This window comes from Lithobates pipiens, unplaced genomic scaffold, assembly GCF_037356315.1.
Source record: "Lithobates pipiens isolate NorthernLeopardFrog02 unplaced genomic scaffold, aLitPip1_a1.2 Scaffold_63, whole genome shotgun sequence".
In the NCBI taxonomy this organism is placed as follows: Eukaryota; Metazoa; Chordata; class Amphibia; order Anura; family Ranidae; genus Lithobates; species Lithobates pipiens.
Window position 1 is genome coordinate 204,753 of NW_027507885.1, and position 15,580 is coordinate 220,332.

Here is a 15,580-nt window from a genome sequence, read left to right on the forward strand (position 1 = left end):
GGCGGAAGGGAATCGATCATTCTATTTCTGGGCGGAGGGGAATCGATCATTCTATTTCTGGGAGGAGGGGAATCGATCATTCTATTTCTGGGTGGAGGTGAATCGATCGTTCTATTTCTGGGCGGAGGGGAATCGATCATTCTATTTCTGGGCGGAGGGGAATCGATCATTCTATTTCTGGGCGGAGGGGAATCGATCATTCTATTTCTGGGAGGAGGGGAATCGATCGTTCTATTTCTGGGAGGAGGGGAATCGATCGTTCTATTTCTGGGTGGAGGTGAATCGATCGTTCTATTTCTGGGCGGAGGGGAATCGATCATTCTATTTCTGGGAGGAGGGGAATCGATCATTCTATTTCTGGGTGGAGGTGAATCGATCGTTCTATTTCTGGGCGGAGGGGAATCGATCATTCTATTTCTGGGAGGAGGGGAATCGATCGTTCTATTTCTGGGTGGAGGTGAATCGATCGTTCTATTTCTGGGCGGAGGGGAATCGATCATTCTATTTCTGGGAGGAGGGGAATCGATCGTTCTATTTCTGGGCGGAGGGGAATCGATCGTTCTATTTCTGGGAGGAGGGGAATCGATCGTTCTATTTCTGGGAGGAGGGGAATCGATCGTTCTATTTCTGGGCGGAGGGGAATCGATCGTTCTATTTCTGGGAGGAGGGGAATCGATCGTTCTATTTCTGGGAGGAGGGGAATCGATCGTTCTATTTCTGGGCGGAGGGGAATCGATCGTTCTATTTCTGGGCGGAGGGGAATCGATCGTTCTATTTCTGGGCGGAGGGGAATCGATCGTTCTATTTCTGGGAGGAGGGGAATCGATCGTTCTATTTCTGGGCGGAGGGGAATCGATCATTCTATTTCTGGGAGGAGGGGAATCGATCGTTCTATTTCTGGGCGGAGGGGAATCGATCGTTCTATTTCTGGACGGAGGGGAATCGATCGTTCTATTTCTGGGTGGAGGTGAATCGATCGTTCTATTTCTGGGCGGAGGGGAATCGATCATTCTATTTCTGGGCGGAGGTGAATCGATCGTTCTATTTCTGGGCGGAGGGGAATCGATCATTCTATTTCTGGGAGGAGGGGGAATCGATCATTCTATTTCTGGGAGGAGGGGGAATCGATCATTCTATTTCTGGGAGGAGGGGAATCGATCATTCTATTTCTGGGCGGAGGGGAATCGATCGTTCTATTTCTGGACGGAGGGGAATCGATCATTCTATTTCTGGGTGGAGGTGAATCGATCGTTCTATTTCTGGGCGGAGGGGAATCGATCGTTCTATTTCTGGGCGGAGGGGAATCGATCATTCTATTTCTGGGTGGAGGTGAATCGATCGTTCTATTTCTGGGCGGAGGTGAATCGATCGTTCTATTTCTGGGCGGAGGGGAATCGATCATTCTATTTCTGGGAGGAGGGGGAATCGATCATTCTATTTCTGGGAGGAGGGGGAATCGATCATTCTATTTCTGGGAGGAGGGGAATCGATCATTCTATTTCTGGGCGGAGGGGAATCGATCGTTCTATTTCTGGACGGAGGGGAATCGATCATTCTATTTCTGGGTGGAGGTGAATCGATCATTCTATTTCTGGGCGGAGGGGAATCGATCATTCTATTTCTGGGTGGAGGTGAATCGATCGTTCTATTTCTGGGCGGAGGGGAATCGATCGTTCTATTTCTGGGTGGAGGTGAATCGATCGTTCTATTTCTGGGTGGAGGTGAATCGATCGTTCTATTTCTGGGCGGAGGGGAATAGATCATTCTATTTCTGGGCAGAGGGGAATCGATCGTTCTATTTCTGGGAGGAGGGGAATCGATCATTCTATTTCTGGGAGGAGGGGAATCGATCGTTCTATTTCTGGACGGAGGGGAATCGATCGTTCTATTTCTGGACGGAGGGGAATCGATCATTCTATTTCTGGGTGGAGGTGAATCGATCATTCTATTTCTGGGCGGAGGGGAATCGATCATTCTATTTCTGGGAGGAGGGGGAATCGATCATTCTATTTCTGGGCGGAGGGGAATCGATCATTCTATTTCTGGGCGGAGGGGAATCGATCGTTCTATTTCTGGGCGGAGGGGAATCGATCATACTGCACCTGGTGTTTGCTGGGTGTCACGCGGTCAGTCATGGTTTGGTGGGCGATATTGGCATAGTAGGCATAGGACAGGTCGTAGTCTAGTGGGTAGCCATCCACTCCCATGTGGTGTTTGTGGCCCAGAGACAGCTGGGCCAGACGATCGTCTTGTTGAGCGGAGAGAAGGCTGAACTTCAGAGCCTGGAGAGAGACAGATCAATGTAAAGCACATACATTCTCCAGCCCAAAGTACCAACCATAACGAGGCCCGTGGGCAGGTGAGGAGAACCGTCTGCCCCATGGGAAGTTCTCATGGACTTTACCTCTGGAATATACCCAACCCACGGAGGGCTGTATACCATCAGGGCACTTGTGGCCTTTGTCTATGGCAGCGGGGGAAGGGGGCGGGTTCCAGAAATGACCCCTCTCTCCTATACAGTTGTAATTCCTTTATTAAAAAGATGTAAAAGCATAAAAAACGATGCCCCCTGATGTAGATCCATTGTAAATCACAACGCACCTGAAAAAAAACCCAAAACGCTCCGCAATTGTTGGCGGCTGCCCACCGAATGCCTCTTCCGCCAGGTAAAGGTTCTTACATAGGTAAGGGGCGGGGCCACCTGGTGATGTCACCTGGTGGACCTGCCCCTTGTGACATCCCCAACCCAGTATGCACCTGTTGATGACGTCACGGGTGCGTGGGACCACGAGGTGACCAGACCTCATGATTGAGATTCGCTCCACATCGGGGGAGGTTGGTTTTTAAATAAAGAACTTGACAAAATTGTGTCTAGTGTTTTTATTTATTTTTGGCAGGTTTTTTTGGTGAATGAGTATGGGTACAATGTATCTGGATCTGGGGGCCCCTTTGTTAAAGGGGTGATTCGGTGATTGTAGAGCCCGCCGAACGCACAGAAAATGTGGGTGTTCGGAGAACTTTTGTTCGGCCTGAACCATTCGCCCAACACTAGTTAGAGTTAGGGGTTTTATGGCCAGGGATAGGGTTGGGTTCAGAAATAGGGTTAGATGTTGGGTGGGGGGTTATTGGTTAGGGGTGGGGTTGGGGTCAGGAATAGGATTAGGGTCAGGGATAGGGTTGGGCATTATGGGTTAGGGTTAGGGTCAGAAATAGGGTTAGGTGTTGGGTGGGGGGGGGGGGTTATGGGTTAAGAATGGTGTTGGGGTCAGGAATAGGGTTAGGGTTTAGAGTTAGGGTTGGGGTTTAGTTTCAGGAAAAGGGTCGGGTTATGGGTTAGGGTTGGGGATTAAGGTCAGGGATAGGGTTAGGTATCAGGTGGGGTGTTATGGGTTAGGGATAGGGTTGGGGTCAGAGGTGGGGTGTTGGGGTTAGGAGTTTAGGGTTAGGGTTGGGATCAGAGATTGAGTGGAGTTTAGGGTTAGGGTTGGGGTCAGAGATGGGGCGGAGTTTAGGGTTAGGGTTGGGGTCAGAGATGGGGCGGAGTTTAGGGTTAGGGTTGGGGTCAGAGATGGGGTGTTGGGGTCAGAAGTTTAGGGATAGGGTTGGGGTCAGAGGTGGGGCAGAGGTTAGGGTTGGGATCAGAGATTGGGTGGAGTTTAGGGTTAGGGTTGGGGTCAGAGATGGGGTGTTGGGGTCAGGAGTTTAGGGATAGGGTTGGGGTCAGAGATGGGGTGTTGGGGTCAGGAGTTTAGGGATAGGGTTGGGGTCAGAGATTGGGTGGAGTTTAGGGTTAGGGTTGGGGGTCAGAGGTGGGGTGTTGGGGTCAGAAGTTTAGGGATAGGGTTGGGGTCAGAGGTGGGGCAGAGGTTAGGGTTGGGGTCAGAGATGGGGTGTTGGGGCCAGCCTTCTTTGTGGAGGACAGTGGTACACCCGTTGCAGGTTTTTGTGTGTCACTCTTTAGGTGTGTGCACTTTTTTTGGCACCGGGGGGACGTTTTTGGGTGTGTTTTACATGCCACGGGCTTTTAAAAAAAAAAAAAACAGAGATGAAAATATCGATTTTTCTTGTCATCTGTTTCCTAAACTATTTGGTCGAGAATTGCATTTCGGTTCAAAACGTTATCTAGTTCCGGACTACCTCTAGGACCGGGCTGTCCAGGACCGGACTGTCTAGGACCGGACTGTTTAGGACCGGACTATCTAGGACCGGACTGTCAAGGACCGGACTGTCAAGGACCGGACTGTCAAGGACCGGACTGTCTAGGACCAGACTGTCAAGGACTGGACTGTCAAGGACCGGACTCTCTAGGACCGGACTGTCAAGGACCAGACTCTCTAGGACTGGACTATCAAGGACCGGACTCTCTAGGACCGGACTGTCAAGGACTGGACTGTCAAGGACCGGACTGTCAAGGACCGGACTGTCAAGGACCGGACTCTCTAGGACCGGACTGTCAAGGACCGGACTGTCTAGGACCGGACTGTCAAGGGCCGGACAGTGTAGGGCCGGACTGTCTAGGACCGGACTGTCTAGGACCGGACTGTCTAGGACCGGACTGTCTAGGACCGGACTGTCGAGGACCGGACTGTCGAGGACTGGACTGTCAAGGACCGGACTGTCAAGGACCGGACTGTCAAGGACCGGACTGTCAAGGACCGGACTGTCAAGGACCGGACTGTCAAGGACCGGACTGTCAAGGACCGGACTGTCAAGGACCGGACTGTCAAGGACCGGACTCTCTAGGACCGGACTGTCTAGGACCGGACTGTCTAGGACCGGACTGTCAAGGACCAGACTGTCAAGGACCAGACTGTCAAGGACCAGACTGTCAAGGACCAGACTGTCAAGGACTGAACTGTCAAGGACCGGACTCTCTAGGACTAGGGTTTAGAGTTAGGGTTGGGGTTTAGTTTCAGGAAAAGGGTTGGGTTATGGGGTAGGGTTGGGGATTAGGGTCAGGGATAGGATTAGGTATCAGGTGGGGTGTTATGGGTTAGGGATGGGGTTGGGGTCAGGAATAAGGTTAGGGTCGGGGTTTAGGGTCAGGTATAGGGTTAGATGTTGGGTGGGGGGTTATTGGTTAGGGGTGGGGTTGGGGTCAGGAATAGGATTAGGGTCAGGGATAGGGTTGGGCGTTATGGGTTAGGGATAGGGTTGGGGTCAGAGGTGGGGTGTTGGGGTTAGGAGTTTAGGGTTAGGGTTGGGATCAGAGATTGAGTGGAGTTTAGGGTTAGGGTTGGGGTCAGAGATGGGGCGGAGTTTAGGGTTGGGGTCAGAGATGGGGCGGAGTTTAGGGTTAGGGTTGGGGTCAGAGATGGGGTGTTGGGGTCAGAAGTTTAGGGATAGGGTTGGGGTCAAAGGTGGGGCAGAGGTTAGGGTCAGAGATGGGGTGTTGGGGCCAGAAGTTTAGGGATAGGGTTGGGGTCAGAGGTGGGGCAGAGGTTAGGGTTGGGGTCAGAGATGGGGTGTTGGGGCCAGAAGTTTAGGGATAGGGTTGGGGTCAAAGGTGGGGCAGAGGTTAGGGTTGGGGTCAGAGGTGGGGTGTTGGGGTCAGAAGTTTAGGGATAGGGTTGGGGTCAGAGGTGGGGCAGAGGTTAGGGTTGGGGTCAGAGGTGGGGTGTTGGGGCCAGCCTTCTTTGTGGAGGACAGTGGTACACCCGTTGCAGGTTTTTGTGTGTCACTCTTTAGGTGTGTGCACTTTTTTTGGCACCGGGGGGAAGTTTTTGGGTGTGTTTTACATGCCACGGGCTTTTAAAAAAAAAAAAACAGAGATGGAAATATCGATTTTTCTTGTCATCTGTTTCCTTGGTGGGACGTCTTCCATCCTGTGTCAGGGACCACGCAGGACTAGCCCTCATCTCTCTACCATAAAATAAACTATTTGGTCGAGAATTGCATTTCGGTTCAAAACGTTATCTAGTACCGGACTACCTCTAGGACCGGGCTGTCCAGGACCGGACTGTCTAGGACCGGACTGTCTAGGACCGGACTGTCTAGGACCGGACTGTCTAGGACCGGACTGTCTAGGACCGGACTGTCTAGGACCGGACTGTCTAGGACCGGACTGTCTAGGACCGGACTGTCAAGGACCGGACTGTCTAGGACCGGACTGTCTAGGACCGGACTGTCAAGGACCGGACTGTCTAGGACCGGACTGTCAAGGACTGGACTGTCAAGGACCGGACTCTCTAGGACCGGACTGTCTAGTACCAGACTGTCTAGTACCAGACTGTCAAGGACCGGACTGTCAAGGACCGGACTGTCAAGGACCGGACTGTCAAGGACCGGACTGTCAAGGACCGGACTGTCTAGGGCCGGACTGTCAAGGACTGGACTGTCAAGGACCGGACTCTCTAGGACCGGACTGTCTAGGACCGGACTGTCAAGGGACGGACTATCTAGGGCCCGGACTGTCAAGGACCGGACTGTCTAGGACCGGACTGTCTAGGACCGGACTGTCTAGGACCGGACTTTCACTTACAGTCTGTGTCCCCGATGAATGGATTCCTCCTTTCTATATGTCCTGGTGTCACAGCTGCCACCAGAACAGGCGATGAGAAGTCCTCTTCCGAGGAGGACCCTGTGATGGTGAGACCTGTAAAGAGGGGCTTTCCTCTCAGATCGGGGAGATTTCCAATCACTTCTCATCACTTGGACAGTAAAGAAGAATCTTCCCAATGGGGACACAAATAATAGCAAAAACCCGAAGGAGCTACAACACTTCATGCAAAACATGTTTGGTTATCGGTCTGCCCTTCTATGGTTTTATGGTAAGGAAATTTAAAGTGAATAAATGTTCCCAGGAGGAGCGAAGCTGCAGTAATGGCGCCTACACACGAGCGGAATGTCCGACACACAAAGTCAGACGGAAGCTTTTCATCGTATATTCCGATCGTGGGTGGGGCCAAGTCTGACTTTTTATTTTTTACGAAAATTCTGACTGACCCAGAAATAGAACATGTTCTAAATCTTTCCGACGGAACCAATTCCTATCGGGAATACCGCCCGTCTGTACGCTGTTCTGATGGACCAAAAACAGCGCATGCTCTGAAGCGAGTACGAGACGGAGACTACCGGCTACGAACTTCCTTTTTCTAGTCCCGTCGTACGTGTTGTATGTCACCGCGTTCTTAACGATCGGACTTTGGTGTGTACGCATGACAGTTCCAGCGGAGTTTATTCCGACAGGAAAACCGGTCATGTGCACGCGGCATAAGAGGACCCAGCGGGATAAAAAGAGGGGAAGAGCGAGGGGGAAGAGCGAGGGGGAAGAGCTAGGGGGAAGAGCGAGGGGGGAAGAGCGAGGGGGGAAGAGCGAGGGGGGAAGAGCGAGGGGGGAAGAGCGAGGGGGGAAGAGCGAGGGGGGAAGAGCGAGGGGGAATAGCGAGGGGAAGAGCTAGGGGGAAGAACAAGGGGGAAGAGCGAGGGGGAAGAGCGAGGGGGAAGAGCGAGGGGGAAGAGCGAGGGGGAAGAGCGAGGGGGAAGAGCGAGGGGGAAGAGCGAGGGGGAAGAGCGAGGGGGAAGAGCGGGGGGAAAAGCAAGGGGGAAGAGCGAGGGAAGAGCGAGGGGGAAGAGCGAGAGGGAAGAGCGAGAGGGGAAGAGCGAGGGGGAAGAGCGAGGGAGAAGAGCGAGGGGGAAGAGCGAGGGGGAAGAACGAGGGGGAAGAACGAGGGGGAAGAGCGAGAGGGGAAGAGCGAGGGGAAGAGCGAGGGGAAGAGCGAGGGGAAGAGCGAGGGGGAAGAGCGAGGGGAAGAGCGAGGGGAAGAGCGAGGGGGAAGAGCGAGGGGGAAGAGCGAGGGAGAAGAGCGAGGGGGAAGAGCGAGGGGGAAGAGCAAGGGGGAAGAGCAAGGGGGAAGAACAAGAGGAAAGAGCGAGGGGGAAGAGCGAGGGGGAAGAGCGAGGGGGAAGAGCGAGGGGGAAGAGAGAGGGAAGAGCGAGGGAAGAGCGAGGGAAGAGCGAGGGGGAAGAGCGAGGGGGAAGAGCGAGGGGGAAGAACAAGGTGGAAGAGCGAGGGAAGAGCGAGGGGGAAGAGCGAGGGGGAAGAGCGAGGGGGAAGAGAGAGGGAAGAGAGAGGGAAGAGCGAGGGAAGAGCTAGGGAGAAGAGCGAGGGGGAAGATCGAGGGGGAAGAGCGAGGGGAAGAGCGAGGGGGAAGAGCGAGGGGAAGAGCGAGGGGGAAGAGCAAGGGGGGAAGAGCGAGGGGAAGAGCAAGGGGAAGAGCAAGGGGAAAGAGCGAGGGGGGAAGAGCGAGGGGGGAAGAGCGAGGGGGAAGAACAAGGGGAAAGAGCGAGGGGGGAAGAGCGAGGGGGGAAGAGCAAGGTGGAAGAGCGAGGGGGGAAGAGCGAGGGGGAAGAGCGAGGGGGAAGAGCGAGGGGGAAGAACAAGAGGAAAGAGCGAGGGGGGAAGAGCGAGGGGGAAGAGCGAGGGGGAAGAACAAGAGGAAAGAGCGATGGGGGAAGAGCGAGGGGGGAAGAGCGAGGGGGGAAGAGCAGGGGGAAGAGCGAGGGGGAAGAACAAGGGGAAAGAGCGAGGGGGGAAGAGCGAGGGGGGAAGAGCAAGGGGGGAAGAACGAGGGGGAAGAGCGAGGGGGAAGAGCGAGGGGGAAGAGCAAGGGGGAAGAACAAGGTGGAAGAGCGAGGGGGAAGAGCAAGGGGGAAGAACAAGAGGAAAGAGCGAGGGGGGAAGAGCGAGGGGGAAGAGCGAGGGGGAAGAGCGAGGGGGAAGAGCGAGGGGGAAGAACGAGGGGGAAGAGCGAAGGGGGAAGAGCGAGGGGGAAGAGCGAGAGGGAAGAGAGAGGGAAGAGCGTGGGAAGAGCGAGGGAAGAGCTAGGGAGAAGAGCGAGGGGGAAGATCGAGGGGAAGAGCTAGGGGGCAGAGCGAGGGGGAAGAGCGAGGGGGAAGAGAGAGGGGGAAGAGCAAGGGGGAAGAGCAAGGGGGAAGAGCAAGGGGGAAGAGCGAGGGGGAAGAGCGAGGGGGAAGAGCGAGGGAAGAGCGAGGGGGAAGAGCAAGGGGGAAGAGCGAGGGAAGAGCGAGGGGAAGAGCGAGGGGGAAGAGAGAGGGGGAAGAGCGAGAGGGAAGAGCGAGGGAAGAGCGAGGGAGAAGAGCGAGGGGGAAGATCGAGGGGAAGAGCTAGGGGGCAGATCGAGGGGGAAGAGCGAGGGGGAAGAGCGAGGGGGAAGAGCGAGGGGGAAGAGCAGGGGGAAGAGCGAGGGGGAAGAGCGAGGGGAAGAGCGAGGGGAAGAGCAAGGGGGAAGAGCGAGAGGGGAAGAGCTAGGGGGAAGAGCGAGGGGAAGAGCGGGGGGAAGAGCGGGGGGGAAGAGCTAGGGGGAAGAGCGAGGGGAAGAGCGAGGGGAAGAGCGAGGGGGAAGAGCGAGGGGAAGAGCAAGGGGGAAGAGCAAGGGGGAAGAGCGAGGGGGAAGAGCTAGGGGGAAGAGCGAGTGAAGAGCGAGGGGGAAGAGCGAGGGGAAGAGTGAGGGGGAGGAGCGAGGGGGAAGATCGAGGGGAAGAGCGAGGGGGAAGAGCGAGGGGGAAGAGCGAGTGAAGAGCGAGTGAAGAGCGAGGGGAAGAGTGAGGGGGAGGAGCGAGGGGGAAGATCGAGGGGAAGAGCGAGGGGGAAGAAGGAGGGGGAAGAGCGAGGGGGAGGAGCGAGGGGGAAGATCGAGGGGAAGAGCGAGGGGGAAGAAGGAGGGGGAAGAGCGAGGGGGAAGAGCGAGGGGGAAGAAGGAGGGGGAAGAGCGAGGGGGAAGAGCGAGGGGGAAGATCGAGGGGAAGAGCGAGGGGGAAGATCGAGGGGAAGAGCGAGGGGGAAGAGCGAGGGGAAGAGATAGGGGGAAGAGTGAGGGGGAAGAGCGAGGGGGAAGAGCGAGGGGAAGAGCGAGGGGAAGAGCGAGGCAGCAGTCATGGGACTCTTCTCTCACCATACCTTGCACTGGTCTCTTCGCACTCCCAGGCCAGTTTGGAAGAGGACAGATGCCAGGAAGAGAGCGGGGTGGTACCCCAGGCAGCCGGCTTGTAGGAGGAGCGGCATGGACTTCCGGATCAGCGACAGACCATTGGGAGCCAAGACTCTTCTCAGGTACATCCTGTGCAGCGCTCGTCCAAAGAGCTCGCCCGTGAAGTTTCTGTGACCTGAATAAAAGATGAAACGTGATAATAAGTTGTGCAAAGAGCCATGCAATCTGTGCAATTTCACTACCACTCACCATACAATCAGATTGTATCTTGCATCAGCCCACCAAACTGATCATTAAAACAAAAGCTCTGATTGGTTGTTGGATAAATTAGACTTTAAAATGGCAAAGCTCCACAGAAAAATCCTTCTCTAGGAGCTGACACTACAAGATGCCCACCATGATACCCTATAAGCCCTTGTGCCCCTCTCTGATATCGTTTCAGGTTACTGGAGATTGACTTTTCCCAACTTCATGGCTAATTTCAACTATTTACTATCCCCATCCAACCATGTACCCTTAGGGTCCGTTCATGCCATCCAACCATGTATTCTTAGGGTCCATTCATGCCATCCAACCATGTACCCTTAGGGTCCATTCATGCCATCCAACCATGTACCCTTAAGCCCCGTACACACGAGCGGACTTTTCGACATCCAAACTCCGACGGACTGAGTCCGGCGGACTATCCGATCGTGTGTGGGCTGCAACGGACTTTAGCGAAGCTAAAGTCTGACGGACTTTAGAAATGAAGCATGCTTTAAATTTTCCCGACGGAACTCCGCCGGACCCGGTCCCCTTAGAAAAATTCGCTCGTGTGTATGCTACTCCGACGGACTAAAACCGACGCTAGGGCAGCTATTGGCTACTGTCTATGAACTTCCTACGTCGAATCCCGTTGTACGTCATCACGTTCGACTCCGTCGGAGTTTGGTGTGATGGTGTGTGGCCAAGTCCGTTCGGTCGAAAAGTCCGCCAGAACTCCGTCGGAACTCCGGCGGAACTCCTTTGGAGGTCTGTCAGACTTAATCCCTCTCGTGTGTACGGGGCATTAGGGTCCGTTCATGCCATCCAACCATGTATTCTTAGGGTCCGTTCATGCCATCCAACCATGTACCCTTAGGGTCCATTCATGCCATCCAACCATGTACCCTTAGGGTCCATTCATGCCATCCAACCATGTACCCTTAGGGTCCGTTCATGCCATCCAACCATGTACCCTTAGGGTCCATTCATGCCATCCAACCATGTACCCTTAGGGTCCGTTCATGCCATCCAACCATGTACCCTTAGGGTCCATTCATGCCATCCAACCATGTACCCTTAGGGTCCGTTCATGCCATCCAACCATGTACCCTTAGGGTCCATTCATGCCATCCAACCATGTACCCTTAGGGTCCATTCATGCCATCCAACCATGTACCCTTAGGGTCCGTTCATGCCATCCAACCATGTACCCTTAGGGTCCGTTCATGCCATCCAACCATGTACCCTTAGGGTCCGTTCATGCCATCCAACCATGTACCCTTAGGGTCCGTTCATGCCATCCAACCATGTACCCTTACGGTCCGTTCATGCCATCCAACCATGTATTCTTAGGGTCCATTCATGCCATCCAACCATGTACCCTTAGGGTCCATTCATGCCATCCAACCATGTACCCTTAGGGTCCATTCATGCCATCCAACCATGTATTCTTAGGGTCCATTCATGCCATCCAACCATGTACCCTTACGTTCCATTCATGCCATCCAACCATGTACCCTTAGGGTCCATTCATGCCATCCAACCATGTACCCTTAGGGTCCATTCATGCCATCCAACCATGTACCCTTACGTTCCATTCATGCCATCCAACCATGTACCCTTAGGGTCCATTCATGCCATCCAACCATGTATTCTTAGGGTCCATTCATGCCATCCAACCATGTACCCTTAGGGTCCATTCATGCCATCCAACCATGTATTCTTAGGGTCCATTCATGCCATCCAACCATGTACCCTTACGTTCCATTCATGCCATCCAACCATGTACCCTTAGGGTCCATTCATGCCATCCAACCATGTATTCTTAGGGTCCATTCATGCCATCCAACCATGTATTCTTAGGGTCCATTCATGCCATCCAACCATGTACCCTTAGGGTCCATTCATGCCATCCAACCATGTATTCTTAGGGTCCATTCATGCCTTCCAACCATATACTCTTCGGACCCATTCAAACCATCCAATGATGTACTCTTAGGACCCATTCACCCCATCCAATGATGTACCCTTAGGACCCGTTCACCCCATCCAATGATGTACCCTTAGGACCCTTTTACCCCCATCCAATGATGTACTCTTAGGACCCGTTCACCCCATCCAATGATGTACTCTTAGGACCCGTTCAGGCCATCGTGCTGCAGTAACCAGTGTGTTGGCGCAATGCATGGTAACATGCGTTATACACGCTGTGCAGTGATGTGCCATGCATTCTGGCTTTGCCATTGGCTAATGCAGAGCGACGGTGTAAATGGGCCCTTCTCTCATTTCATATCAGAGGTTTACAACCACTATAAGCTACTGAGGTCTGTAAACAATGGGAATTTTAGGAAAAGCTGTAAGAAAACGGGAAAAGGCGGCATTGAAAAATTCATCCAGAATATTTCCTGTTATCCTGAGGAATATTGAGTGCCGACCATAATGAATCCACAGAAATATTCCGCATTACCTGGGGCAGAAGTGCAATGTTGTGGTCACATGTCGGCGGAAGGTGCACTTACCTCCCCGAGCGGCCCTTTTCCTCAGCAGTTTTGTGATAAGTGCCCTGTGGGGGGGAGGGGGTCCTTCCCACTCTGAACATTGCGGAAAGGCATTTTCCGGCAGGAAGCGAGCCGTAAGATCACTATAGGGGTCTCCGCAGTCTTCTGGGAACCATGTGACCGAGAAACAGACAAAGGAACCAATCAGAAGTAAGAAAAAGCAAAACAAAGTAACAGGTTGGGGAAGTGGTGACATCAGACAGATTCACATTGAATGCTCAGAAGGATCGCAGTGTGGCCCCTGACCCAATACTCAGAAGGATGGCAGTGTGGCCCCTGACCCAATACTCAGAAGGATCGCAGTGTGGCCCCTGACCCAATACTCAGAAGGATGGCAGTGTGGCCCCTGACCCAATACTCAGAAGGATCGCAGTGTGGCCCCTGACCCAATACTCAGAAGGATCGCAGTGTGGCCCCTGACCCAATACTCAGAAGGATCGCAGTGTGGCCCCTGACCTCCTCTTCATTTCTCTCCAGAAGGGCGGCACCTTCTCTGTTCAGGCAACATCCAGGGTCACCATCTACTTCCTGGCCTGAGAGGCCGGTGTCCTATCACATTGTGTCCCCCGTCAGATAGTGTCCGCTGTGTAGTGCGCATGCGCAGGACGCGCAGATTCCGAAAATCTCAGAAGATGAGCGGCGCCCCGAGTCCAGGTTTTAGCTCCATCATCCAAGTGGACATAGAGTTGGAATAAAAAGAGCCGAGCGCAGCGAGGGGCGAGCCCAGGGAGGGGCCCTCTAATATCGCCAGCCCTATGTCCACTTGGATGGTGGGGCCCCCACCTGCACTCACAGCGCAGGTGCCGTTCAGCTTCCGAGATTTTCAGAATCTCCTTCTGCTCTGTACTGCGCAAGCGCTGCGCCTGCACAGTACGGGGCGGACAGTATCCGATGGACGGACGTTATATGTCAGAACACCGGCGATGAGAGATGACACAATCATGTAAATCCTGGTGCCTGTGCAGTTCTTGGCTGTTTTCACAAATGTCTGACACAGATCAGACCCTCCTGGAGTCTTTGTGACTTGCTACAAAGTTACAGTGTACAGTCTGATCACTGGGGGGAGGGGAGGTGGGGGAAATGCCTCCTACCCCTTCTACAAAGTTACAATGTACAGTCTGCTCACTGGGGGAGGGGAGGTGGGGGAAATGCCTTCTACCCATCTACAAAGTTACAATGTACAGTCTGATCACTGGGGGAGGGGAGGTCGGGGAAATGCCTCCTACCCATCTACAAAGTTACAATGTACAGTCTGATCACTGGGGGAGGGGAGGTGGGGGAAATGCCTCCTACCCATCTACAAAGTTACAATGTACAGTCTGATCACTGGGGGAGGGGAGGTGGGGGAAATGCCTTCTACCCATCTACAAAGTTACAATGTACAGTCTGATCACTGGGGGAGGGGAGGTCGGGGAAATGCCTTCTACCCATCTACAAAGTTACAATGTACAGTCTGATCACTGGGGGAGGGGAGGTGGGGGAAATGCCTTCTACCCATCTACAAAGTTACAATGTACAGTCTGATCACTGGGGGAGGGGAGGTGGGGGAAATGCCTAAGTTTAGGTGACATCTGATTGGAGCTTAAGCATGAATGATAAAAGGTGGGGCTTTTCTAAAAAATGATACAATTGCTGAACATTGTGACGTGTGGAATGTGTTCCTCGGGGTAGTCTAGGGCAGTGATGGGGAACCTTGGCACCCCAGATGTTTTGGAACTACATTTCCCATGATGCTCATCTACACTGCAGAGTGCCAGAGCATCATGGGAAATGTAGTTCCAAAACATCTGGGGTGCCGAGGTTCCCCAACACTGGTCTAGGGTGAAGTCCCTGATATGTTCCATACATCTACATGGGGGTCCCAACTTCTTCCCCAGATCTGTGACCATAAGACACGGGGGGAGGGGGTCCCATGGATGTGTCTCGGAGAACAGTCTATGGCAGGGTTCCTCCAATGGTTGTAGGGGTCTCTTTAGCATTGACTGATTTTTGCCTCTCAGATAAGTTCCCGGTGACCTCAGTGATCTTTTTATCTCTCTGTAGGGGGGAAATTCTTCCCCAAGACCACAGATGTAAAGAGCGTTCTTCCATGGACCATCCCACAAATTTATCATGAGTTGTACATACAGCCATTTATAACGGGGGTTCCCCGAGACCGAAAGGTTACCTCAAGTGTTCCTCAGTGTTGAAAAGGTTGAGAACATCTGGTCTATGGTGAAGGCCCTCTGGACCATATGACATGGGGGGAGGTGGGCCGAGGACAACCTATGGTGAAGGCTCTCTGGGCCATATGACACTGGGGGGAGGTGGGCCGAGGACAACCTATGGTGAAGGCCCTCTGGACCATATGACACTGGGGGGAGGTGGGCCGATGACAACCTATGGTGAAGGCCCTCTGGACCATATGACACTGGGGGGAGGTGGGCCGATGACAACCTATGGTGAAGGCCCTCTGGACCATATGACACTGGGGGGAGGTGGGCCGAGGACAACCTATGGTGAAGGCCCTCTGGACCATATGACACTGGGGGAAGGGAACATTGGTATGTCTCAGAGAACAGTCTATGGTGAAGGCCCTGATATGTTCCATACATCTACCTGTGGGTCCCAACTTCTTCCCCAGATCTGTGACCATATGACATGGGGGTAGGGGGGGTCCCATGGATGTGTCACAGAGAACAGTCTATAGTGAAGGCCCTCTGTGACCATATGACATGGGGGGGGGGACATAGGAGGAAAATCTGATAAAGGCCTTCTGGACCATATGACGGGAGGAGGGGGGGTGGTCCCATGGATGAGTTTTAGAGGACAGACTATGGTGAAGGCCCT

The 15,580-nt window shown here is 53.8% G+C and overlaps 1 protein-coding gene across 3 annotated transcripts in view; it reads right to left on the reverse strand.

The window, feature by feature from the left end:
- Positions 1 to 15,580, reverse strand: part of LOC143958879 (protein sel-1 homolog 3-like) — a 235,717-nt gene that overhangs the window by 119,877 nt on the left and 100,260 nt on the right. The window contains exons 9-11 of one of the 3 annotated variants that reach the window (XM_077467862.1): positions 12,713 to 12,853; positions 9,920 to 10,125; positions 2,103 to 2,282 (exon numbers count right to left, since the gene is read on the reverse strand). In XM_077467862.1, the coding sequence (XP_077323988.1) occupies positions 2,103 to 2,282; positions 9,920 to 10,125; positions 12,713 to 12,853 (527 nt within the window). Of the gene's footprint in view, positions 1 to 2,102; positions 2,283 to 9,919; positions 10,126 to 12,712; positions 12,857 to 15,580 lie in introns of all 3 variants that reach the window. The other 2 variants (XM_077467861.1, XM_077467863.1) reach the window with 2 other exon arrangements.